This window comes from Ambystoma mexicanum, chromosome 2p (genome assembly GCF_040938575.1).
Source record: "Ambystoma mexicanum isolate Mex_15411 chromosome 2p, UKY_AmexF1_1, whole genome shotgun sequence".
Lineage (NCBI taxonomy): Eukaryota > Metazoa > Chordata > Amphibia > Caudata > Ambystomatidae > Ambystoma > Ambystoma mexicanum.
The window spans coordinates 920010931-920038471 of NC_090923.1; the positions used below are offsets into that span (position 1 = coordinate 920010931).

Below are 27541 nucleotides of genomic sequence, written 5' to 3' on the forward strand. Positions count from 1 at the left end.
AAACTTAAATCTACTATTCAGGACACCCCTAATTATGAGGTTAATAGATGTACCATGGGTGACAAGCTGTCTGCTATGCCTCGCCCCACAGGAGCGATGTGATGAGATCAGTACTCTGCGACTCATGGGTCAAAGTACGGTGGGTTGCGATGAGTAGGTCTGGGGTGTCGACCACATCTCAGCTCCCCTGTCCATCCACAAGGGAACACACATGTCATTCTATATGACAATCGGACAGTGCTACCAGCATTTGAGTATATATTGTAAAAGAGAGTCTATGCAATATAAGTTTCAAAGATCATCTAGCTCACGGATCCAGTATTGTGTGGACACCACATCTTGAAAACGTCCTGACCCCAATTGTCATCAACATCTATGTTGTATTCAATATTGTTCTTTTGGTTTTATTTCCCGCCTTCAGTCCAGAACTCGTGGTTGTTTACCAGCCTTTTTCCATCCATCGTGTGCCCTAGGGTAGTTCTGTGGTTGTGGTGATAGCTGGCGTGCCGATATGGCCTTGCCAGCCGATGGAGCGTGATCAATAGAAACAATATCTTGCTGCCTCAAAAACCACCAGGCTTCATCGGAGTCCTCAAATGATTGCCATTGCTGGTTGACTTGTATACACCACACCGCTGGAAATTTGAGGTAGTGTCTGTATTTGGTGCTCTCCAGTGCCTTGAAAATCGTATTAAAGCACTTTCTGCATTTGGAGATGTTGAGTGAAAAATTATTGAAGATACGTATATTGGAGTATGTGAATGTCCCCCACTTTTTGGTACACCCTCAAAATCCCCAGTTTGTGCTGAAAATTCAGCATACACATGGTGATGATGCATGGGCGGTCCCCTGTGGCTGGTTTGGGGATAGAGGCCCTGTTCACTCTTTCAATGGTGTAGTTTAGTGGGTTCTCCATTTTCAATTTGTCCTGGAGGAATCTGTAAATAAGTCCTTGTAAATGGGTTCCCTCTGCATTTTCTGGAATTTCAACACTGCGAAGATTATTGCGTCGGGACCTATTCTCTTGCGCCTCTATTTTGGAACCCAAGCATTGTACTTCCTTGATTACACCATCGAGGTCCATAGAAATGGTATCATGATTATCCTCTTTTGTACTGATGTGCTGTTCATTGTCCGTAGTACAGTCAGCTTGGGAGTTCAGCCAGCTGTTCACCTCTTTCAACTCTTTCATAATATCCAAAATGGTGTTATTTGTTTCCTGGGTCCATTGACCGATGGCTTTCATTTTGGTCAGTATGGCTTGCAATTGCGTTTGGACATCCATTTGGAGGCGTAATTGTAGGAATGTCATCTCCCTGAGTGTTGGTGTCAGAGTTTGTAGATGAATTTGGCATAAATCTGGCAGCCGTTACCTGCAATAACTTTCAGGAAAGGGAAGATCTGGTCACCTGGTGACCGGTTTTGTCGAATTTGCTTGAGGCACATTCCAAGACAGAAGAGGGGCCTATGGTACACTCACTGGGAGTGACTGCATCCAGTTCCCAGATGATTCCTAGATTTTCCTCAACTCAACCTAAGTAACAGGCAACATAGTAGGCCATTCATCCATTCCATCAGCCGCTATAAAATTGGAAAGTTCTCTTTATTTGATCCATCTGAAGTAGTGCCAACACCGTGTGGTGCTTGCATTACCCGCCCGTTGGTCACCAGTAGGACTCAGTTCATTAACATCCACATGTTCTTACATGGGGCTGATTCCCAATGAGCAGTTCATGGAAACTAGTGCCTGGAGCTACCATGCAATCCGATCACCTTGCTGAAGCATTGATCAGCTGAAGCACCATAGTTAGGTATAGCTGCTTGTAATGTGTTTGGTGCTGTGTCAGCAATCCAAGCCTTGCCGCTGATATCACATACTCCCTGGTGCACCTCACTGCGTAAGCACCCCCTCACCTCAGTGGGTTCTTGCCAGGAGCCCCTACGATCTTCGATGTGGTCGCACCTCAGGCGGTGTATCTGAATCGCAAAATCGTGGATCACCGCCGCTCCAGACCCAGCTGGTCGCATCCTCTCCTCGGGCTGACTGCAGTGCCAAAACGATATACGTGTGTGCTGTGACTGTCGGTACTCATACCAGTTGCATCACGACTGTGCCCGCTCCAAGTGGAGGTGGGTGCAGCGTCCCAGGCCGCCGTGGAAAAAACACAGAATATCTCTGCCATCTGAAGTCTAAGCGTTCTGCCACTTGATCACCCTCCGCTTCACTCCTCTATCTGCCTTAATGCATGCTCATCCTCTCGCTCCCGCATTGTGGGACATCATAAAATCCAGCACTATAGCTTGTGAGGTCAGCAGCTCTGTCACTCTGTGGCCATGTTGCTTGGGCTGACGGGCACTCTCCCCCTCTTACCGCCCACCTCCACAACATGTTTATTACTGGTTTCAATCATACCAATTTCAGAGGCTGAAAACTTCTAGAATATGACAGGATGACTCATTTCTATCTTTGAAAAACGTGAACATGTGTCAGAAAACCTCAAAGCCTCCACTGGTGCCCCACAATTCAACCCAGAATCTCATTCATAATACAATGCCTCAAATTCAAATGTGCCTACAGGTCTACCTCTACCTACTTGCAAAACTACACAAATACCTCCCAAATGCACAGTCGGGTCAACTGACACCAAACTCTTCACAATACCAAAAAAGAAACCCAAGCAGACTCGACTCAGGAATAAACTCCTCCAAGAGGTAAGGGCTACCAAATCCCTCAGGAAATTGTATGTCTTTCTAATATCTAATGTATCCTAAATCCCATCGCTCTCTGACTATGTCCCCTAAAGATAACCATTTCACCCATCACTCCTAGTCCCTGAGGTGGCGTATATGGTAATTGGAAGAATGTATCACCATGAAATTCAGATAATAAGCCAGTTAGGTGGAGAAAAATTGGCAACATGCCACTCTGCCTGATATGTAAGTGAAGAGACTTTACCCCAGCTCCTGGCCTTCACCAGCCTGTAATAAACTGTACCAGATTTCCCAAAGGCCTGCCCTTCAGCAGAGCAGCCCTCCTGTTTCTCACTCATCTTTACCCTGCAGTGATGTACACTTTAGTCTGGCATTCAATCAATCAGATCATCCTACACATCATAAATTACTAGATCTATTTAGAACCCATGTTTCATCCATATACCGAATTCACATGATTACCTAAGTCTCATCAATGTGGTTGGTTCCATGCCTGCTCTCTTCAAACTAAGTGGTTCATTAATACTAGCATTAAATGTTTTCTTAGGGCCAACACTATCAATGTTAGGGTGGGCTTAACAATGCATGAAAAAAACCATCCACCAGAAATATGACAGATGGATAGGCCATTTCCGCTAAACGTGCCGTCCGGCAGAAATCACGCAGAGCTCACCTTCAGTTCAGAGCCACTGAGCAATGCATTGTGGGTATGCAAATTAGCTCGAAATCATTCATGGTTCTCCAGAACAATGTCTTTGTCTTATAGGACATCACTGTTGTATACATAGCTTTAGGAACCCAAGACAGAAAGCTCTCTTATGACCGAAAAGGATGCCATAATAACTGGCTCCATTTTGGGATCTCAAAGAAGACCCAATGACATACCATTCAAAAATAACTTGAGGAGACCAACCGAAAACACATCCTTGTAATAAAGTACAGCCACCTAAGTAAAAAATGTTCTCCCATAAATACACCAGAGGCTAGTACACATCTTTGCACGCGACTGGCACGGCCCAACAAATCAAAGAGACTCACACGTATGCAGTCTAATATTATGCTTGACACCCAATAGCTTCTGAGCATGCAACGTTTCCCCACAAAGCATGCACCCCTTTCACCAGTATATGTCTATGAAACAAGCAAGCATAGAGTCAAGGAGGAGGTGGACAACCACTATGACCCAGGTATTTACGCCACTAGGACACTTGCGTTGACACATTCGCTGTCTAAGGAACACACACAATATAGAGATGAAAGTATTTTACTCTCTTGACCTTCACACCAAAAGTAAGTTCACGGTGAAGTTTGAGGAGACTTCGGAAAGCACCAACTTTAGGGTAGACCTCTTGGCACTTTAAAGTTCCTCTTCACCGGCTGTGGTGAGCCCATAACCTTCAGATTGGATGCATGCGAAGGAGCAGGCTAGTGTTTAGGACTCGATGATTAGGAACAAATGCAGCAAGCAGTCACCTGGGTTAAAGAAAGCAGCATTCAGACAGTCAGATGATCATCTTGTCACGTTGTATTGTTGTGTTTGCACTCATGATGTGGTGTTGCTAGAGATTATTGTGTTAGATTGTTGAAAATACATCGTACATGTGTTTTAAAGAAATAAATGGTCTTGGATCATTTTCAGGTGAAATGTACACCTCTGGGTACCCGTATGACACAATATGGAGACAAAGAAGCGGGGGATAGGCCTGTCATGGTGCACGTGTACCTGACTGCAAACCCTCTCTCAGCAGGACCCTCTCAGTGCCAAAAGTCCTGTCTGGGTTTAACCCTAGCATTTCGAACTTCCCTTTAGCAGTGGACTGGCATTTCTTGAACCCTAGAATTTGAGTTTAATGCAATGTCTTAGCCCCAGTAGTGTTAGATTCCCGGTAGCAGTGCCCCATCAGTTCTCTAAATGAACAGGTAAACATCCCCTAGCAGTGCCCTGACAGTGCTCTGACCCAACAGTGTAAGCATTTATCTGGCAGTAATCTGTCAGTGCTGTGTCCCAACGGTACAAGGTTCCTCTAGCGGCTTAGTGCTATGACCCTGAATCATGAACTCCCCCTAGCAGTGCCCGGTCATTGCTATGACCTCATGGGTGTATGCTTTCCCATAGCAGTGATCCAGCCGCGCCATAGCCTTGCAGTGTGAGCATCCCTTAGCAGTGACCCAGCAGTGCTCTGACCCAATAATCTAAGCATTTCTCTAGCACTGCCCATTCAGTGCTATGACCCTGAATCATGAACTCCCCCTAGCAGTGCCCGGTCATTGCTGTGACCTCATGGGTGTATTCTTTCCCTTAGCAGTGATCCACTAGCACCAGAGCCTTGCAGTGTGAGCATCCCCTAGCAGTGCCCCAGCTCTGACCCAATAGTGTAAGCATTTCTCTAGCAGTGCCCATTCAGTGCTAGGACCCAGCAGCAGGAACTCCCCCTAGCAGTGCTGGTCATTGCTATGACCTCATGGGTGTATTATTTCCCTTAGCAGTGATCCACTAGCACCAGAGCCTTGCAGTGTGAGCATCCCCTAGCAGTGCCCCAGCAGTGCTCTGACCCAATATTGTGCGCATTTCTCTAGCAGTGCCCATTCAGTGCTATGACCCAGTAGCAGCAGCCGGTCATTGCTATGACCTCAAGGATGTATTCTTTCCCTTAGCAGTGATCCACCAGCGCCATAGCCTTGCAGTGTGAGTATACCCTAGCACTGCCCCAGCAGTGCTCTGACCCAATAATGTAAGCATTTCTCTAGCACTGCCCATTCAGTGCTATGACCCAGCAGCAGGAACTCCCTCTAGCAGTGGCCGATCATTGCTGTGACCTCATGGGTGTATTCTTTCCCTTAGCAGTGATCCACTAGCACCAGAGCCTTGCAGTGTGAGCATCCCCTAGCAGTGATCCACTAGCGCCATAGCCTTGCAGTGTGAGCATCCTCCCAGCAGCGCTCTAATATTGACTCGTTCTTCCCATGAACAGGCAGCTGAAGAAGGCAGAGAAGAGAAACCTGGAACTGGAAGCTCAGATCAAGAAATTAGAAGAGAGAATGAAGTTGATGAATTCAGAGTCAAATAAAGGCAAGTCTTCCTTTTCTCCTGCTTCCACCCGACGCTGACCCTAAACTGGCTTTCTGTCATAACTTGCATTACTCTCAGAGTAGGGTTCTTAGTCTTCCTTCCCTTTTCTATATATCAGGAACCCAGAGGAAGAACATTCTTACAAGCGAAACGCAAACAATAGAAATCCCCATTGCTGAATAACATTGTCTACTGGCTAGTTCGCTGAAGTTGGGATCACAAGGCCTGCCTTCTAATCCCGGCTTCAGCACTGAACTCAATAATTGCGTGATTCTGAGTAAATCACTTTATCTCTGTGTCGCAAATTGCAAATATCTGCTATCAAAATATGTATGTTACTGTCCGGTTTGATGTCTAGCATGGCCCCAATTACACGTTTCATTCCACCTCGCTCATCGCATCCTGCTCTCCGTAACCCGGTGTTAAGCATATCCCACGCATGATATTATCGTGTATATAGCACCTCATGGTCGAAATGTTCCGCGTTGGCACTAGGTCGGTGCTATATCTACCATGCCCCCCAATCCACCCCCAAAATATGCTATTTAAAATTCTTTAGGCCCAAAAGTCAACACATTTTGGTGGATTTTATTAATGAGCACTTGATATGCGCTTGCGTTGACTACACACTTGAAAAACAAAATGCAAGCAAGAATGCACATGGCGTCTGGCACTATTGGCCATGGCCATGTGCAATATTCCCCCATGACATTTAGAAACACTGGAGACTGGAGCAAATTAACTCGGAATTCGTTTCCACACACCAATCACAGAATTCGATACCACACACCAATGATAAATTGCACCACGAAGCACAGTTCATATAATCAAGCCACTAATGTGAAAAAAGTACCAAACGTGTAGAATCGAGACTCGATGTTCTTAGCTATTGGTGATGTAGCTGATTTCCATTGTTCTTCCCTTGCCTGTCCTTGTCCTCCTCACCACCCAGCCACCATCCCCAGAATGAGAGCAGTTGGCGGATCAAAAGGTGTGTGCACTGGGAGGCCTATTCTCAGGATTTGTTTGATTCTTGACAACGTCTGAAGCAATGATAGGCCATGGTACTTTAAGACCCCTTAGTTACGATATTGAGATATGTCTGTCTTGCATTCTACACATTAAATCTTTAAATTTCAGTGCACACATTCATTGTTCTCATCTTCTATCTAATGTACTCCCTAACGCTCCCTAACAATAAGCTAGACCAAGGTTCTGCATGCTTTAGCTCACCAGATGCATTGAACTACTACTCCCATCAGCCCCTGATGGCGTAGTTAATGGTGAACGATTATGGGAGACGTAGTCCAAAACATCCAAAGAGCAGCATGTTTCAGAATGTTGAGGAAGGCTTTGTTATTGGTTTAAAGTGTGTATTATGGCTTAGCTCCAGGGATTCTTGTGAGGAGGCACGTTCTGCTACTTTTCAATTCTGACGGTGCATCGTGATGTCTTGTTTAGGTGCCACGGGCTTTTTTCTTCAGGTTGGTTAAGGCTAGCCAGTGCCTCTTCATTAACTCTGTCTTTGCGGTAATTAAGTAATTATTCTTTCTCCTGTGTTTGAATGTATCTGTGTAGAGTAAAATTGTAATAATGTGTGTATTTGTAATTCACCTGAAGACCGTTTCATCGTTGTATACCTGCCAATGATGGCCCAGAACATTTGACCCAGAGAGCCGTTCTCTTCCCTGTGACTGACTCACGCAGTGCGTGGTGTGCAGATATTAGAAATTCAAGTCTGCCATATCTTCGTCATAACGCGGAGCCGGAATCGATCAGTAGGTCTTGCAGAGTCTGTGCAATAGAGAGAGGACTACTGAAGAGGGCCACTCCACACAAAGCTGGTGTGTAGGAATGTGCTTAAATGCGCGCCCCACACCGCTGTTCAGGAACTGCAGGAAATGGACGCCTCCTCTCACATGTCCCAGCTGAGTAACTTCACAGGGCGGATAGATTGTAGAAGGAGGGTGACCAGACGCTTCAGTTTTGCCGAGACTGTCCCGGTTTTTGCTGCTCTGTCCCCCGTCTCAAGATGTTTCCATTGGAAACTGCAGTTGTCCTGGTTTTTGGTAGTATGTCTTCATAGCTGGCTGGCACAGCTTGCACAGAAGAAATGCTGCATTTTACAACTTAAGATAGTGTTCGTTTGTGATAAATTGATTGTGTGTTTATTTGAACAGTAACACCTAAACCCACCTTCTCCTCCAAACACTACTGAAGTGTAGTACCTTGACAGCCAGTTTCAAGAGTTAGTCCTACTTTTATGTTGTTTGCCCTGTCCTGGTGTTTTACTTTTTAAATCTGGTCACCCTATGTAGAAGAGTAAGAGATCTTTTTTTTCTTTTTTAAAAAAAAGGCTTAGGCAACAGGTACACCACTGAGGCACCACATCCAGTATAATAAAAAAAACATGCTACTAGTTGGAAGCCTTGAAAAGCAGACTCCATCTTGTTGTAATGTTTGGCCAGTTCACTGATTTCACTTTTTTTTCAATGGATCAAGGAAGGTTAAAAGAATCCGGCCTTGCCTGTTCCTGAAGCAAAGGACAATACACACACAGGCCTTTACTCTGGTATGAGGCTTCGTCTCAAGTGGACAAAAATGTAACTCAACTACAAAACAGGTCCAACTCCCCATGGAAGCAAAGACTGCACAATGCAAACATCAAACACATGCACAGCCATACAGAGTCCACTAACACATACATTGGGGGTCATTCCGAGGTTGGAGGTAAGTAACTGTCCTTACCGGTATGGCGCAAATAGCGTGTCCTATTAGTCAAGAGCCCACTAATAGAGGGCTATTATGACTTCGCGGGCACAAGCTTTGCGCCATGCCGGTAAGGGCATTACTACCATGCCGTTAAAGGCACAAAAAATGACCTTAGCGGCATCATGCATAGCGCAGATTGCACTACCAGCATGAACCAATGCGGCATTAGCGGCCACCGCTATTAACGGTGACCGCTAATAACGGTCACCGTAAATAAGCGGAACCGGAAGTAGCGTCATCGCACAGAAACAGGAAGGAGGATGGCGGCCATCTTTAAAAGCACAATCCATTGCCATCCTCAGCACACAGGACCTGTGGGACACTGCTGTTCGTGGAAAATCATCGTGGAAAATCATCATCCAAAACACCACAATGCCAAAGGCTATTAAGAAGGATAACCCCCGCCAGTGTAAGGAGCGCTTCAACGAAGACGAGTTGGAGATGCTAGCTGGGACCCTGCAGGAACATGCTGACATGACAGAGCATGAAAAGGGAGGGCATCATTCGAAAAAAAGAGATCTGGACACTTGTGGCGCAGAAAGTGGGCGCAGTCGGGCACACCCCACCCCATGCACCATAAAAGACTGCAGGAAGCATTGGGATGACTTGCGGCTGCGAGTACGGAACATGCTCTCTGCCAACAGGAGCCAGGCAATGCCAACAGGCGGAGGAGCCAGCTCCCCCATCAAGCTGTCCCGATGGGAGGACATCTGTGTCAGCCTGATTGGCATTGAGGGGATAGAAGGAGTCGGAGACATGGAGTGTGGCGCCACAACATCGGCGGATGGAGGTGAGTGTCCTAAGGAAACCCAGTAATGCAGAGTCTGATGAAAGTCAACCAATATTTCTGTCCAAAGAGGCAAGCCATGGCCCAACACACACACACTCCCAGCAAAGTTGTCGGATGCATCACAGACACATGCAGATGTCTGCAGCAAGGCAATGCCGTACCTGACATATACCACACAAAATGTAAATTCCATAAGTCACACTGCATGCAGGCCCAAACAAATATGCATGTCACATACCATAGGTCTTGCCAAACATTGTGACCCCGACGTATGTCAATATCACCCACCCAGGTATCAAACAACATGATCATCCAAACTCAAATGCCTATTACCCTCGATTGTGTGGATGATCAATTGTACAAATGTATGTATGATGCCTATCAAAACATCACTCATGCCGTCCCTCTCTTCGACCCTCACAGGCTCAGACCATGACAGCGATGCCCAGGACTCAACCCAACAGAAAACCACACCCCGGAAGAGTGCCCAGGATGAGGCCAACCAGCATTCAACCTCAAAGGGCCAACCCAAGGCCCGCCGTGCACCACCAGTGAAAACACCTCAGGTTGCCAGGGCACCCGTGCTACCAAGGGCCGTTGAGGAGGAAGCGGCAACACCTGTTGCACAGCCACAGGAAACAGCCGAGGCTCCACACTCGGCAGAGCCAAGTCTGGCTGGGGAGGTGGCAGCCACAGCACCCCAGGCTGAGGAGAAGGCACAGGAAGAGGTATGGGTGCCCGTGGAGGACGATTCCTCAGAACTGCCCCGCACGCGCAGTCCACTGCCATCCCCACAAATCACATCACTTGAGTCAGATCACGGCACCTCCCTGGAACAGTCTGGGGGGGAGTTAATTCAAGGGGCCATTAGTCCCATAGTGGAGAGCAGTGAGGCCGAGCATGACACCCAGGCACCGACCACCTTCACAGGTGCACCCGCAGGGCAGCAGCGTTCTGAGCAGCTGACTGCCCTTGTGCGGCAGTTCGTGGAGGACAATGCCCAGGCAAGGCAGGAGTGGCGGGAGAACATTGCCTCTCTAGGCAAGACAATCACAGACAACACCGCCTCCATGAGCAAGATTTTTTCGGAGAATACTAGCCGCCTGTGCGAGGAGGTATCTGCCCTGCGGCAGGTACTCAGCTGCATAGCCGATGCCATGGAGTCAGAACGTCCGGCAACCCAATTTGAGCAGGTGGCCACACCATCCTCGTCAAGCTCTACCAAGACCAGCCCACTCCACAGGTTGCCGCGCACCCTGCGCCGGCCAGACACGCCACCACCAGGTCCAAGGAGTTCTAAAAAATAGTCTGGGCAGCCTGATGAAGGCATTAGAGACTTGTTGGGACATGTGTGGGGGAGGGGGTGAAGGTGTGTGGGGGAGTTGTGGGGGGAGGTGGAGAGGGGAGGGTGTGTGGGGGAGTTGTGGGGAGAGGGGGAGTTGTGGGGGGAGGGGGAGGAGGAGGGCGGTGAGGGTGGTGGAAGGTTATTGAACTATCGTTTTCATTGTTAATTTCAATACACCCGTCGTGTCAAAAGCAAGGCCTGAGTGGACATTCATCATTGCGCATGTATAATTTAATCGTATACAGTGCATAGTGTGCATATACCCCCATACCCAGTGCCCTCTGTCAAACTATCATGTCACCCTCTACAGCCATGTGTGTCAGTAATATTGTGCAATCACTGACTGACCCACAGCAGGTCCCTCCTGTGCATCGGCACCGCAATGATGTGCAGCCACTTCTTCTTCATCCCCTTCATCATCACCAGGTGGTTGCACTTCAATGTCAGGGGGCCGGGGGCACGTTGCGTCGGATACACATGCCGCCAGATTATCGTTGGCCACATGCACATGTCCCTTGATGTATGCAGGCCATTTTTATGCCCTCAATGTGTCCTGTGCCATGGAATAATGGTGTGGGTTGCATCTTCAAGATGATACACGGTGTGCTCTGCCGTCTTGTTGCTCATGCATTGTGTACGCATACAGCTGTGTGCGTGTCCATTTAGTGATGTGTAGCATTCTGTAGGATTTTCTGTTGGGGAACGTTGGCAGTAGGCTCTGCAATGTTAGGCATTCAGTGCTGATTTTTCCCATGGTGACATGCAGCATTCCTGTGGTTGATCCGGGATATCAGGCACAACAATGTGTGATGATCTTGCTGGCATCGCCTACCATCTGCACCTTGTTGGAGTGGTATTGCTTGCGATTGCGGTAAACCACCTCCATGGCATGCGGGGCCACCAACTCCACTTGGGTGCAGTCAAGGGCACCTATACAATTTGGCATGCGTGCCAGTGCATGGAGGCCACCTTTTGTTTGAAGAATCTCCTGGGGAGTCCGTGGTAGGGATATGTATTCTGTTGTGTGCTTGAGGAGGGCATCCAGCACTTGCTTCAGGATGCAAGTGAATAGGGGTGGTGATATGCCATGCATGTGCCCCACTGTGTGCTGGTAGGCGGCTGTGGAAAGGAAGTGGAGCACCGACACTACCTTCAGTAGAGGGGGGATGGCGGTGCGTATTTCAATGAGGCTGACAATCGTGTATCATGTCCACGATGATGTTGATGGTGTCCCGGTCCATACGGTACAGGGTGTGGTACTGCTCCGGGGTTGGATTGAAAGGACTGGCTCTGTTGTTTGGGATTGGGGGCTGCATGCGTGGTTACGCTGGCTGCACTGGTGGGGCATGCTGGGCCTGTCTCACCCTCCTTCTCCTGCTGCGTCTCCTCTGTGTTCCTGCTGTTGCTGTTGGTGTTGTTACTTGTGTTGCAATGCAAGCATGTCCTCCAGCTGAAGTATTGATGCTACTATTGGATTGATCTTGGTGTGGAAAGGGGTGTGGTGTGTGGGTGTGCTCCTTTTGTACAGGGGAGAAAATAGGGGGTGGGAGGCACAACCAAATGTCAAAAGTATAGTTTCCGTTGGTAATGGTGGAGGGATTTTTAAAAAGTATATGTAGTTAAGTAAGAAATACTTCAGGTGCAGCTGGGAAGACCTCGAGGCCACTCGGGGTCCAGAACAAAGGAACAAAACAAACACTGGACGTTGCCGACCAGTAGCCCAAAGCTGCACTCCCAATGGGATAGAATCCCTGGTGTAATTTTACAACTAAGAAGGGTTGATAAGTTCCTGCATGGAGTCAATCAACCCCGGTAGTTGATGGTGTTAAGATATGTATGTGGCAAAAAGTTTATACTTATACTTTCATTGTATTCAGAAGTCATAGTTAATAAAACATATCCACGTTTACATGTGTCTGTCCACCTGCTAGCATGTAGTAAGGAAAGAAACCAAACTGACTCGAGACAGGTTTAAAACAAGTAAAGAACAATTGTTTATGTAGCACAATCAATTGAAACCACACTGTTAAACTCAGAGTGTGGGATGTAAATTATAAGCAACAGTGTTTCAAACAACAGTAGCACAATTGAGCTGCAAAAGTCCTCTGCCCATGCCGCTATTAGAGGCACTGCTATTTATGGTGCCGCTAGTAGCGGTTTGGCTGGTCGGATAAGCCCGGAGCGGTAAGCGATGCCGGTAATCCTTTACCGGCATCGTTTATCCCTTACCTCCAACCTCGGAATGACCCCCATTATCTTTCACAACCGCAAAAATCAAATCAATCTATTTATTCACATGTGCTCTTTAATGGTTAAAAAGTATGTTCTGCTGATTTTTTATAGATGTTTGGATGAGTTGCTGCAGCGTGTGTGCATGTATGTGTGTCCATGCATGAGTGTATGCGTGTGTTGTAGTCGGTCAGCTAGTAGAGCACTAGCTTTGACATCCGTGCAGAGCCTGCTGATGCAGGTTCGAATCCCAGCAGGGACAAACTCAGCCTTACATCCTTCCAAGGTCGATAAATGAGCACCACACACTGTGGATAATAATAAGCAGCGCTCAGATACCTGAGGGTTTGTAGTGCAATATTGTGCACGAGAACCTGGGAGGTAGCTTGCTGGTGATCTGCTGGAGAAATGTGAGAATGTGGGCTAGCCAATAGGAAGAGTAAACAGGTTAGATGGTGGGTATAGTAGAAAGCCCGAGGCGCAGCCATGGTCCGTATGAGGCTAGCGTAAAGGAGTGACCTGTGCATGGTGAAAGCACAGCTTAGCGGTAGGGCAGTGACAGTCTCTAAGGTCGCCAGGTTAGTGTTCCATGTTCCAGGCATGGACTCCTGTGGTGGGGTGTTGGATCTCGTGCTAGTTCAGCCCTAGCAAACACTAGCGTTGTAAGAAGCCTCGTGCTTGCGAGACCATCGCATTAGCTCCCACACACAAAGCGAGCACATGACGGGTTCCGCAGCCCATCACATGCCAGGGACGGATTCACACTGAACAAGGCCTGCTTTCTGCTCTTAGCGGCCATTTTAAGGGACTAAAAGCCCCCTTTATCCTTTGTAGCAGGAAGAAAAAAGAGGATATTGAGCCAGCGCGAATGAGTCTCGTACCTTCGACGAGTTCACATTTCTATTTTCGTTTCTTCCACAGTTGTTTGCCTGTCCGTGTAATGTGTAACATGGGACTGTCCCCTTGCAAATCTGTAAAGAGCCATTTTGCTCATTGGACCTGTAAGAGGCTTGGTTACTCCTCTGTGAATAGGAGCGTCGTGTCACTGTGATAAAAGTCTGTGATTTTATGCAGGTTTTATGAGATTCTGTGATCCTCTGTGAGTCAGCAGAGCTTTTTTCTTTCATCTGCAGATTTTTTTGTTTTCATCAGCAGATTTGTAGGCGATGTGAGTCTTAAGACATGTCTGTGTTGCTCAGAGTTTGCTAAAATGTCTCTGTGGCTAGATGTTACCCATAAAAGTGTCTGTGATTATCTGCAAGTGTTTCGAGGTGTGGGTAGTCTAGCACAGATCTCCAAGTGCTCATTTTGATTATTTGCATGCCATAGGCAATGTTTATGATTCGCTATAGACCTTACAGGCATTATATGACCCTCCTTACAGCATAAAATAGTGTCTGCAGTCTTCCTAGGTCTATAAGTGGTGTACCTTGTCTCCTTTGTCCTATAAGAAAAGTTATTGGTCCACGGCAGGTCTGTAAAGGGCACTTGTCATGTGCATGCTACTAAGAGGTGTTTGTGGTCACCTGCATGCCTTAGTGCTAGGTGTATGTAGGTCTCTGTGGGATGTAAGAGGTGGCTTTGGGCCTGTAAGAGGTGTATTGGATCAAACAGTACAATCAAGTCAGGGTTCCAGATAGACAAAACCCCAGAGCATTATACATGTTTTAGCCATAACAGTTTAGGACTGGAAAATATATAGTGGAAACCTGCGATGGAAAAATAGTGTAAAACAGCCATGATGCCAAGAGACAAATGCAAACCAATGAAAAAAGAGGAAAGAAGAGTGCAGCCACCACAGTCCTGCCACAAGGTACATTTCTGTCGTCAGAAACCAAACAGAGGTTAGGAAGCCCGACATGCCCTAACCAAAACCGGGATGCGGTAAGCACAGCCAAGCAGTACCATCACATTTATCCCCCAAGGAGTGCATCCTTGCATGAACTGGGACCCTGCCAAGCCTGTACAAAAAATACAAATACATTTAAAAAGCAGTCCTGTCAAAAGGGAGAATCAACACAAAAGTGACTGACACCTATGTGCAAAGCCTACAGTCAGGCGTTGATTCAATAGGTCTTTTGTCATTATTGAAAACCTGCAAAGAGCACTTTAAACTCGAGGGACAATTGTGTTGCAGACACAGTGACCCCCACAACTCAGTTACTCACTAACCGCTTAGGGCCTGAAGTACGAATACCCAGGCCAGCGATCTCTGACTAAAATACATGTTTTCTTTTTCAGTTGCAGCTGGTAGCAGGGGATCTAGCATGCATGATCTCTGCCCCACATGCCTGTTAATCACAGGTAGTCCTTTGGTATTAGCCCATTTGACCTAAAACTATTGACCTAATGACCAATTTGATCGAATTTGGCCTTCAGGGCAATTTGGACGCATATGTTGTAAAATACCAACCCTGGAGACCAACCATTACATTCTGGTGCTCTGCCATGAAAAATGACGATGAGGCCCTCCACTGCCAGACACCAAAAGAATAAAGGACCATGCACTTGCTACTATCTGATGGCACAGTGCTGAAACCCAACAGTGTTAGCCTGGCAACAGCCAAACTGCTTGCCGGCAGTGACTTTGCATAGGTCTTCTTAGTCTCATATGTGACCTCCATACAGAAAAGCAGTTGGGCTGCCGGGGCAAGTGCCTCACAGCCAAGTTTTGGTGTGTACCAGACAGATAAGCATAGCCCCCGTGCATTCTTTTGCAGACACATCAGGGTAAACAGGGCTCTAAAAATACCTCTGCCTGTTATGGACCTTTCCCTACACATGACCATCGACAGGGCAGACCTGGTATGGGGGAGATGCCTCAGTAGGAGAACTTCTTTTCATACCTCTGTCACGCTGCATCATTGCACATTTTGCATCCAGGCCCAAATGAATGCACAAAGGCCTTTATCTTTTTTAATTCCTGTAATTGCAAGCTCACTGTGAATAAATAGGACCTTATCAAAGACGTAAACATGTTCAAGTTTCCAAAAAAACATATAGTCAGTGCATGTCTAAGCAATTGAAAAGTGCACTCGATAGTGAAATGAGGTAAAGAACGATATAAAGAGGAGTGGGGATGATTAGAGAGGGAGGGGAAAGCCTACCTGGCAGGTATGTGGGGGCCAGAGTTGTCAAGAAGGGGGTGGGAGGTGGGCCAAAGACAGGAAAAAGAAAGATTCCATGGTGGACAATTGGCTTGTGCCCATATAGATTCTCCAAGCAATGGGAACACTGCATGCACCTCTCACTGTATGTAACTATATCCGTTTTCCCTTTTTTCACCAATGCCTCTGAATAACTATTGTAAATGTAACTTTGTATATTCCATTGCCAATGCAACAACGCCGTGATACCCCAGGGTCTGGGCGTGTAACAAATGTAATAAAATAAAAAATAAAACTAAATGCATAGCTGTTAAACCGGACCATATCAGTTCTTGCCTTTCACAAGGTCCTTCTTGTATTGGTTAACACGTTTCCAGGGTCCCTTGCTGGACACATTTCAACCTCTGGCCCTGCCTGTTCCTTCCACAGCCTCAGTCCTATCCTTTTCACAAAAGTAATGGCATGCATCGCTTATCGATTCTCCACTTTTCCAAAACGTTTGAGCGTGTGTGTTGCCCTCCAGGCAACCAACGGGAGTTCCAGATGCACATGTTTCCGTAGAACCAGTGCAATTCTCTACTGCACAACCTCCAATAAGTTGGTTAATTTCCTACATGACCGAACATGTGCGTCAAGTTCACATTGCAATCCCTCCAATACACCCATCTATCCATATCACTTATTCCTACTTTAAACATCTTTGCAGGTGACCAGTTAGTCCTGAATTGAGTTCTCTGCTGCTTCAATCAGATCTTGGGGATCACTTGGTCACCTCCTTACTTTCAACAGAGTATGTTTCCAGAGCTCTGCTGATACTTCTTGTTCTAGATCCATTGACCACTTCTTTGGACCACTGTCCCCTCTTCTTCACACCAGCATACCTCTCACGTACTAGACATGCCCAAATGATCAGCAAAACTAAACACAAAAACACACAAACCACATACCCACCACTAACCAGGTTATAGGTCAAAGTTTTGAAAACCAAAGGCACAAATGCCTTTTTTTCGACAGTAAAAGGACCGAAAAAAAAGGATCGATTTTTTTTATGGGGGTTCCCCCCTAGCACCCTGTTTTCTATTTATAAAAAAGTTTTTTATACATGCTGAATTAAAAAAATATATAAATAAATAAATATTTAACCGTTTTGATCCTTTTTTTCAGTTCTTTTGTTTTCGATCAAAAGGTCATTCAAACCTTTGAAGTCGAACCTTCGACCGGACACCCACTAAGCATGCTACAAGACTAACTAGGGTCAAACAACCCAGACACTGGACACTTCCCCTCCGGACACAACAAGTCCAGTGCACACAACAAATCACACCGAAAAGCTGACATGCACAGATGCCAGTTTTTTACTAGTTCTACAAGCATCAACAGAAGAGCACAACTTCTATCCCATCCCTCTTCCCTCACTAACCAACCGCATCCACTTTTCTTACAGAGCCACATGAGCTCCTGGAGACCATGTAAATGGCAACAGTGTGCTGTATAAATCACAATATGAACAAGCTGGACTTTAGGTGAAAGGTTTGTGGGCATTTTTGATATCTCTGCAAGCATGCGCCCAGGAAAATTACTCCTGCCCAAGTATTTTCCATCCCCATTGTGGCAGAATACAGGGTGCCTTCTATCCCCTTTGCTCTTCAACCAGGCATTGGAACATTGGCTGAGCACATAAAAGTGAATTGTATTCACGTAGAGGCGAGAAAATATACATATCCATTTGATGCAGATAACATGCTACCCTTTGATTCAGACTTCAGAAAATGAGCTGCCCTCCTTCATGGACACTCTGCACACCCAACAGAGACTGTCAGGTTCCAAAATTAATCATTCAAAATGTGAGCCCTTTTCCACTCTCGGGAAAGAGCTTTTCAGGGCATATTGATGAATGAGACATGTAATGGGTGCCCAGAAAAGTTAAATATTTATGAATAGCCTTCTTGAGGTTAGGCAAAGGAATAGTGAAAGCAAATTTGACATTTATTTAAAGGAGAGCACCCTTAATTCTAAAGTTTTTTCTGCACATAATATATATGTCTCTACATCTTAACATAGTAGACTGTTTAATTTGTTTTCAGTTAGGCGCCACGCATAAATGAGTATTACACACATTATATTTCTAATCACATCTACAGAAAGTATCACACTAAATGGTTGGTTCTCCCAGCTGAAGGTTTAGCTTATTACTATCTATTGGGGATTGTTTTTCTCTTGCTGGATATTTCAGTCTCAGTCTGAGGAATTGCACTCCAATTTCATTGGGGCACCATCCACAGTAACAGTGTCTGAACCTGGAGGAGTCTTTGGCCAGCCATTGAACAATTTGCTTGCCATGTTTCTGGCAAATCTCTTATGGTTAAATTAAAGAGTATTTCTCACATTCACTGTTCTAGTGTTAGGGAGATTTGCGTGAGCTGCCCCTGCTCTTGATTGCTTTCTGGCTACTTTTTGTTAGAATGTTCTTTTATGATGAGGTCGATAATTTTAGATGTTGTGTTTTGTGCAGGTCTCAGTTCACAAGTAAACCACATAGGAGGAGAGCTTAGACCACCAGCTGGTGATATCTGTAAACCCAACTCCTCCTGAATGATCTCATACTTTATTTCCTGTTTCAGTGAAGCCAGCATCGGCACTCTTCCTCCTTTCTGCAGAAGAGTCAATCTCTGTAGTTGATTGAATTGATACTTTAAAAGTAAATATTTGCCTACATCTTTTTTTTCTGCACTTAGTCCCCTTCTTGGGTGAAATTCTAGGACCGTCTGTAGAGGAGGTCCCAAATATAGCCTGCACTCCAGTCGCCCATTTTGAAGTACCAGGAACGTTCACACCGAAATATGTGACGTATGATGAGCAAATAAAACAGCAGAGAGTCGCAGTGGGGCTCTGCCCAGTGCCTATTAGAAGAATAACACCTATTGAAGTACCAATAACCAGACAACCATGGGCAGTGGGATACCCATTGAGAAGACCCTACCAGCAAATGAAACAAAATGAAGATTGCTTAAGTACTGTACAAGAAGAAGCCAGAAAGTCCTTAATGAAGGGCGAATGGTGACGTCACAAAGGCCCGAACTAACGCACAGGTAAAGATATGGCGACCCAATGATGACACAAAGAGAAGAAACGCCATATTGGGAACCCAAAGGAAGAGAACATTGTTGAGACACAAGGGAGCTTAAGCTGAAAGCATGGTGAATATATTCAACCAACTAACGCCTGTACATATGCTTGGAACCGCAAGAAGCTGAAGAAAATAGTGCGGCTTGCAACGCTTAGTAGAAGAATAGAGCGGCAAGCGCCATCGTACATAATCTACCTCTAAACAAAGCACGATAGTGTAAGTGTGAATCCACTTTGCATAAAAAGCAGAACCAACCCAGGTTATTCCAGGTCAAATGCAAAAAGTTTCATATTTTAGCATCAAGAGGAAAAAGACTGAATCGAAACTCAGCAGAGGCAGCTCATGCCAGGAAAGCCGAGGCCACATAGATAGAACCTGTAGACAGTAGCTACTTTTAATTGAAGCTAAGAACAGAATATCCTGTCTCTAAGGAACCGAGATAAGAAAGCGAATGCAGGTGGCAGGGTGAAACGAAAATCAAATGCCTAAATGGAGAGAAACGAGGCAAATCCATGGTGTGCTAGCACATGACCAGCCGAGCGATAAGAGGCACGGTTGCACACCTATGCCTGGCACTGGCCCAGACAGAGATATCAGAACTTTTTCAAGACAAGAAGATGCAGTTTCGAGGCCAACCACAGTGAACTAATTGACACATAGCCCATAAAGTGATGATTGATTGAAGGAAGGCAGGGTGAACTGGGGGACACCCTGCACCTAGTTGACCGTTCGCCGTGTTGCTAAGCAAAGTGCAGATTTATGCATGGTGTTGATGCCAACCCAATCACAATGGGCCAAATAAGCTAGGGTCCTATAGTTAGTAGAACCAATGAGACGTCGTACCTTTAGTGACGTCTACAGTAGACATTTGTGAAGGAAGGGCTTAGATGCCCACCTGACAGTATTTACCCAATCCCCTCACCCCGTTACCATATACAGATATAGCACCTATAAGTTACCTTTTTTCCAACCAATAGAATTGCATGTTAATTTTGAGTGTAACACGTCAGATTATGACGCGTTTTGAGTATAAAAGTTATGTTGTGTGTGAAGCTCGAAGGAGTTGAAGCGAGACGGGGCTGTCACACTGCTGTTGATGTCCATGTTTCCCCATTTTTTGTACTTGTCATTAAACGGACTCCCCTTTGCCAAACCATTGAGTTGTCCTTATTGATTAGTGTTGGAGTAAGAGACCCTGCACCCCCATCCATCTCGAGGTGCAGCTATCTTGTCTTAAAGTGCTTCAGGGCAGACCCCGACTCTATGGGACGGCCGGGCGTCCCTCAGTACACTTGGTAGCAAAGATCGGATGGTTTATTGACTATCAATTATTAATTTAAGACAACTAATGACCGTCGACATAAAGTAACTCTAGGTCTTCGGTAATATCACAAGTCCTTTGCCATTCGGCTGAGTAGACCGTGAAGCTCCCCGTAGACAATTGTAGTGTAAGAAAAATCTGCAGTAAGGGTCTGAAGGGACCTGTTTTCCAACATATCCCTTCACATTCCTACGGGCAGCTGATCGGGCGAAGAGCTGAAGAAGGTGGTAACGAAGGCGGTGATCCCGAAATCCAGAGAGGAACCATGCGAACGGTGAGTGAAGAAAAAATGTAGTGCTTTGGCAAACAGTCCTTGCCTTAGAACAACTAAATGGAAAAAAGAAGGTAACGGAGGGAGGAGGGAAAATAGAAAATATAGTTAGCAGTAGAGAAGACTGTATATATGGCGATAATGTCTCGAGAATAAATAAATAAATAAAGGTTACCTGGGTGGACACCCAAGAAGAGAGAGGTTACCAGGGTGGACACCTGAGAAGAGAGAGGATTCATCTTATTTCTGTGCTTTAAATATAGCGGCTAGAAGAAACGTGTACCCAGAGTCCCACATAATAGGGAACAATTAGGCTACCACAACGTTTAAAGACGTTGTGAAAGGGGTTTGTTTAAACTCCATGAAGGGGTAATGATTAGAGGCAGAGAAATTTGTGTCCAGCTGGTCTGTCTAGTCTGTTAAGCGTCCGTCTTACATGTTTTCTGTTGTGACGTCATAAGTGATTTTTTTTTGTTTGTGAAAACGGAGTGAAAATGTTTGCATGATTCACTAGCTGAGACAGAATCGCATATGAAGGGATGTTTTTGAGTAAATTGGAATATGTAAAATTATTGTGAAAACCTGGATTGGAGCTTGCAGTGTTTGGTGCTCGCTCATGTTGTTTAAACCACACAAAAACATTGACGAGTGTTATATAAGAGGGGAGGGAACAGATTTAAGCATGGAAGACTTAACTCCATTAGCACACTTATGCAAGCAATTGCCAAAACACGCACCCAAGCTAAAGAAGTATAGCACTCAGTGAGTTAAAGGTACTGCCCACAAGATGTTTATGCCATGGCCCCAAAATGGGTCTTTATCTAAAGCCGTTTTGCAACATATGACGAAATATTGTGGAAAATGTACGAGCAAGCAAAGGAGAAAGAGCCGCCAACAGATTGGATACTTAATGTATGCACAGAGGGGGGTGAGACGCCTACTGCGACACCCGCCCCGCCAGAAACGAAAGATGAAGGAAGTAAGAATGAGGGGTTATACCCATTGAGGGAACTTAAAGCAGCCACGGGGTATAGCAACCCCGCACGTGAGTCACCTATACATAGTAGTGACGAAAAGCAAGGGAAGGATAAGGACAGGGATATTACCTCCGCAGTGCCAAGGGACAAGGGGAGGCGCGATGATGAAAGAAAAGATCAGGCACAGACAAGTGCATCTCTCGACTAGGAGAAAGATGGAAAGGGAGCGGAGACAGAACTGTTGGGATGGCATTCGCGAAAGACGAATGGGTGGGAGGACACATTTTATTGAAATTCAATGCTAAAGGCATTGATGACGCAAGGCAAAAGTAGAAGTTAGATGAGACACAGAGAAAAGGGAAAGAAAAGGAATTAAGAGACGAAAGGATAAGGAGGAAAAACAGACAAAGGCGAGAACAACTATATCGCGAGGAGCAAGAAAAACAGCTCGATTGCAACTCAAGAGCAGCCTACGATCCAGACAGACAGAAGCAACAAAGATTAGAAGAAGATCAAAGGGTACGTGAGAAAAGAATAAGGAGACAAAGAGATGAGGAAATGCAAAGGGCAGATGAATGTAGAAATGAAAAGAAAGAAGATGGTGTCAGAGAAGAGGCGAGGAAGCGAAAAGAATTTGACGACGATATCGAACATAAGCGAAGACAGAGAGCACGCGATCTTGAGTATTTGAAGAGGGAAGTTAAAAAACCTGATCCAGTTGTAGACTGGGAAGATATCGAAGAATTCTTTCCTGTGTACGACTCAGTACCAGGTATGTCTAGGGCAAATATTGAGGATGACTTCGACACCAGAAGCATCAGAGAAACGATCGATAAAATATATGATGAAATGGGGCTAGAACAAATACCCCAAGCAGAGAGGGAAGACGAGCGCCTGGAAAGCACTCAGCTGTATGACACTGAGGATCTCACTCGTAGCAGTCGGAATAAAGAGCTATCCATGGATAGATTAGAAATAAGTAAGAATAAAGAGGATACAAGAATGTACGTGAACTGGGGACAGACAATGTCCGACTCAGAAAGGGAAGAGCGCGAAGAAAACGAGGAGGGGAGGTGAAATGAAAGGCGACTCACAAGGGAAAAGGAGATAAAATGGTCAGACATTAGCGAGTCTGCACCGAGGGCAGCAGAGTCAGCCACGCAGTCTGACCGACATGAAGAAGTATCTCACGGTCTGAGGGGGGTGTCTTCACCACCCTATGTGGACAGGCTTAGGTCACTACCAGGTAGACGGCGGTGCAGGAATATTACCCCTGCAATAGACAGGGGAACAATGAGAGAAGAAAAGGAGGGCTATGCATTCCAGTTTCCGCTACTAGAGAAGGGGGGAGTAAGACCACAATATATTCCATGGCCACACATGGATCGGGAAAACTTGAGAAACAAGCTTCCAATTCTGACATCGGGAGCTGGAAAGTGGATACAGGAGTTGGAAAAAATGACAGGAGGGAGCACGTTAACCATAGGGGACATTGAAGGTCTCCTAATCGCCATACTTGGTGAGAGAGCAGACGATGTGTGGGCACGGGCGGGGGACCCTGGGATAACCACAATCAATACCGCACATGACGGAGCGCCATTTAACAATTGCAGAGCAGCAGTATGGAAAGCTTTGCGAGTACTTTACCCAGATACTTCCGATATGGGAGCTATAATGACTCAAAAAATGAAGGATTCTGAAGATCCGTTACTTTATATACAGAATTTCCAAGACGCGTGGGTGCTCGAAACGCATGAATCTTGGACAAAATTCATACCTGTGTTTTATCACATATTGTGCCAAGGCTTACTAGAACCAGTACAGAAACAACTCAAGAAATTGGTAGGAGTTGAGGCTAAACCTTGTGCTGAAATACAGTTGACTATCCGCACATTACTGCAGACTGTTGCAGGGAAAGAATCGCAAAAAGGAAGCAGCACGAAAGGGTGAGGAAGCGAAACTAGTGCAGAAGAAACTATCAAAGTATGCTCTTGAAGGAGCCATGCTAACTAGCGCAGCCGAACAAAGCATGCAGCAGGTGGCCAGTCCTCAACAATATAATCAGGGCAATGTAGGATTTTACCTACGGGTAAGAGGATTTAGGGGAAGAGGATGGCAGAGCAGTTAAAGAGGCTTCCAGAATAATCAGGGAGGTTTTCAAAACGTGCAAAATGGAAACCCAGATATGTCAAATGGACAAATAATCTGACCACCGCCAGTATGTTGGCTGTGCGGAATGACAGGGCACTTGGCGCGCACATGCAAAAACCAAGGCATGATGCAGAACGGCCAAGGGATGGGAGCAGGCATTTACAACAGGGCATTGCACAGAATCACACGGTGCAACAACAAGCGCTAAGAGCGCAACAAGGAGTACAGCCACGGAGTGTGAGCAGTTTTCCGCAAGGACAAACCCAACAAGTACCGTTGCAAGTGTCACACACGATGAGCACAGGACAAGCTCCAAACCCTGGAAGAGGGAGTAACAATGGGAACAGGGGAAATCCACAAGTGCACAGTGGGCTAAATTTGTATATAAACTGGGACAGCTCACTGGGAACCCTGATGTGTTCCATCCTATCAGTGACACCAGACCCTCACAGGGAACCTAGGGTGGATGTCATTATAGGGGGTAAAGATTATTCCTTCCTAGTAGACACGGGTGCAACACGCTCGTGCATACGCAAAGGCAAGTTTTCCTTGTCTGACGAGGCCACAGATACTCAGAGTTTCACAGGAGCTCACAGTAGAGTTCCCTTTACAAACGCACTCCCAGTCTCCATAGGAGAGTGTGAAATGAATGTACCCTTATTATACTCGCGTCAGACCCCAGTAAACATTTTGGGTCGAGACCTAATGACGAAGTTGAACATGAAAATTTTGTTCACATAGGAGGGCACAATATGCTCCACTCCAGGAATGCACTACTCAAATGTATGTGAAATTCCCAGAGCATACTCAGGACACACAGCCATGAGGGCCATACCATTAGAGCCAGAAATCTTCACGTATGGTATGCGTGTGCTTATGGCGGGATTGCCAGGCCTTGCAGAGAAAGTAGTGAGAACCCCTGATGAGTTTTTATTTAGACCACAGATACCTATGCGTGAGGAGGAGGGACAGGTATTTCCCTTAAAAATACACGCAGCTGCAGTGCGAGGGAAAGTGGTGTTGGTTGACAGTTACGATGATAAGGGCAGACAATGGTGCGCGATTATCACCATCGAAGAAGGATATCGAGTGACTGACATCACGATGATGATCTATTTGAAGAACAAACAGACATAGGAGAGACAATGGTAGAAGTAAGTGTCACCTTTTGGGTAAAGATGATTAAAAGAGAAGTACCAGAAAGAATGATGTTGGCACTGAAATGTCCTGAATATTTTGATGACGATATAGCCAAAGTGCCTGTCTCAGTATGGACTACCGGACCCTATGACGTAGGCCTCTTGAAGGGGGTGGGAGAAGTGAAAATTAAATTGAAACCACGAGCAATCCTACCAAGAGCCCCACAATATCCTATGTCCCGAGAGGCAGATGAAGGGATTTCTAAGACAATTTCTGCCATGATGGACCAGGGCATCTTAGTGACGTCAGAGTCACCATGTAATACGTCAGTTTACCCTGTCCAGAAATCAAAGGGGGTCTTGGCGTTTAATCCAGGATTTACGACCAATAAATGATATTATTGAGGCCGAGTTAACTTTAGTCCCTAACCCATCTACAATTCTATGTAATATACCAGTTGAGGCAAAGTATTTCACGGTAATTGATTTGAAAAATGCATTTTTCTCAATCCCGTTGCACCGTGATTCACACGATCTGACGTCATTCACGTTCAGACTAATGCGTCTGAAAAGCACAAGGCTGCCACAGGGGTACTGTGAGTCCCCATCCATTTTCAACAGAGTCCTGCAAATGAATTTGAGCAATATTGCATTAGAAAGTGTTGTCTTACAATACGTGGATGACATCCTAATTTGCAGCACCTCAGAAGAGCAGGGCAGGCATGATTCTATGCAACTACTGTCTATATTGGCTGAGAAAGGATATAAAGTTGACAATGAAAAATTACAATATTGTCAACAAGAAGTGTTGTACATAGGCCAGCTGATCTTACACAAAGGAAATAAAGTGACCCCAGAAAGGGCCGAAGCCATAATGAACACGGCTAAGCCACTCACGATAAAGCAAATGCAGAGCTTTCTATGCCTATGCAACTATGTTAGAGCATGGCTTTTCAATTACAGCTCTTATACTAGGCCTTTACTTCAGGCCTTAAAGAAGGCCCAAGTGACAAAAGAAAAAATTGAATGGTCTGAAGCAATGGAGGAAGGGTTTGCTGAACTCAAGAGAATGATTTGCACCGCCCCAGTTCTCGGAATTCCCAATTATGCTGAGGAATTTTACCTGTTTTCATACACAAATGGCAGCGTCATGACGGCAGTACTCGCACAAAGAACCTCCTTGGGGTACAAGCCCCTAGCATAGTACAGTGGGAGTCTGGACCCGGTAATGAGAGGCCACTTCCCATGCGAACAAAGTTAAGCTGCCGCAGTGTTCACCATAGAGAAGGCTACAACCATTGTAATGGGATGCGCCATGACGTTGTATGTCGAGCACTCACTATTTGCCATTCTAGAGAAACCCAAGGGAACATTGACATCTCAGAGAGCTTCTGCTTATTAAGTGATCATATCTAACCCATCAATCAAAATAATTAGATGTAAAATAGTAAATCCACCTATGGTCATTGCAGAACCAGTCACTGAGGGAGAGCCGATACATGACTGCACAAACTATGAAGAATTCAATGATTAAATTCCCAGAGTGAAAGAAAATGCCTTGGCAGGAGGAGAGATCGTCTTTATTGACGGGTCTTTGAGAATTGAACAAAGTGATAGGCAAAGATACACAGGCGTTGCTGTGATGAAACACACAGCGAATGGAGAGTTTCGAGTGCTTCTTAGTGCACGAATACCATCTCACTATTCAGCACAGGCTGCAGAATTATTGGCGTTGATACTCGCCATTGAGAATCACGCAGACCAGGAAGTAATGGTGTACAGTGACTTTACCTATGTGACGTCAACAGTGCACGCAGGCTTAGAGCGCTGGAAAAGGAGGGGTTACCTCTGAGCGGACAGCACGCCAGTGCAGCACGCAGCCCTATTGGACAGGCTGATTAAGGCACTACAGCTCCCAGTGGGCACAGCGGTCATGAAATGTGCCGCCCACACCCAGGGGACAGATTTTATCTCGTACGGAAATGACGCAGCAGACACAGAAGCCAAGCGTATGGCATCCAAAAGCGAGATGGTTATGGAAGTGGAAATGGTGTGCACAAATGAAAGGATGTTGGTTGCTCTAACAACTTTCAAAGCCTATAACGATCTAGGGCAAACCCAATTAATGGAGCTCCAAGGGGATGCACCGCAGGAAGAGAAAAACCTGAGGAAACACTGAGGGTGTTCTTTAACCCCTCTGACAGCTTGTGGCGACAAGATAGCACTGGCAAACCAGTAATGCTTGTAGCCCTACTAAAAATAGCACTGGATCAATTACATTACCTGGCGCACAAAGAGAGCAGCAACGCTCGCGGAAGTCTGGTTCATACCGAATTTAGCAGAGCATATTGCATTTTTTCATGGTGAACTGTATGATCTGCCAGTAATTCACCCCTGGGCACACATTCAAAGTAATGAGAGGAGTCATCCACAGACCAAATGGGCCTTTTCAGCACTTGCATGTCAATTATGTTGACATGGTTCAAGTATGCAACGGGTACAGATACCTAATTGTTGTGGTGTGTCAATT

General features: G+C 45.9%; 1 protein-coding gene across 6 annotated transcripts in view; it reads left to right on the forward strand.

Moving 5' to 3' along the window:
* Positions 1-27541, forward strand: part of DMPK (DM1 protein kinase) — a 672629-nt gene that overhangs the window by 551093 nt on the left and 93995 nt on the right. For 4 of the 6 annotated variants that reach the window (XR_011302059.1, XM_069644640.1, XM_069644641.1 and 1 more), the window contains exon 12: positions 5685-5782. Coding sequence is in view for 5 of the 6 variants with exons in the window: in XM_069644640.1 (XP_069500741.1) it covers positions 5685-5782 (98 nt within the window). In the remaining variant the exon portion in view is untranslated. Of the gene's footprint in view, positions 1-5684; positions 5783-9767; positions 10699-27541 lie in introns of those variants that run through there. The other 2 variants (XM_069644639.1, XM_069644638.1) reach the window with 1 other exon arrangement.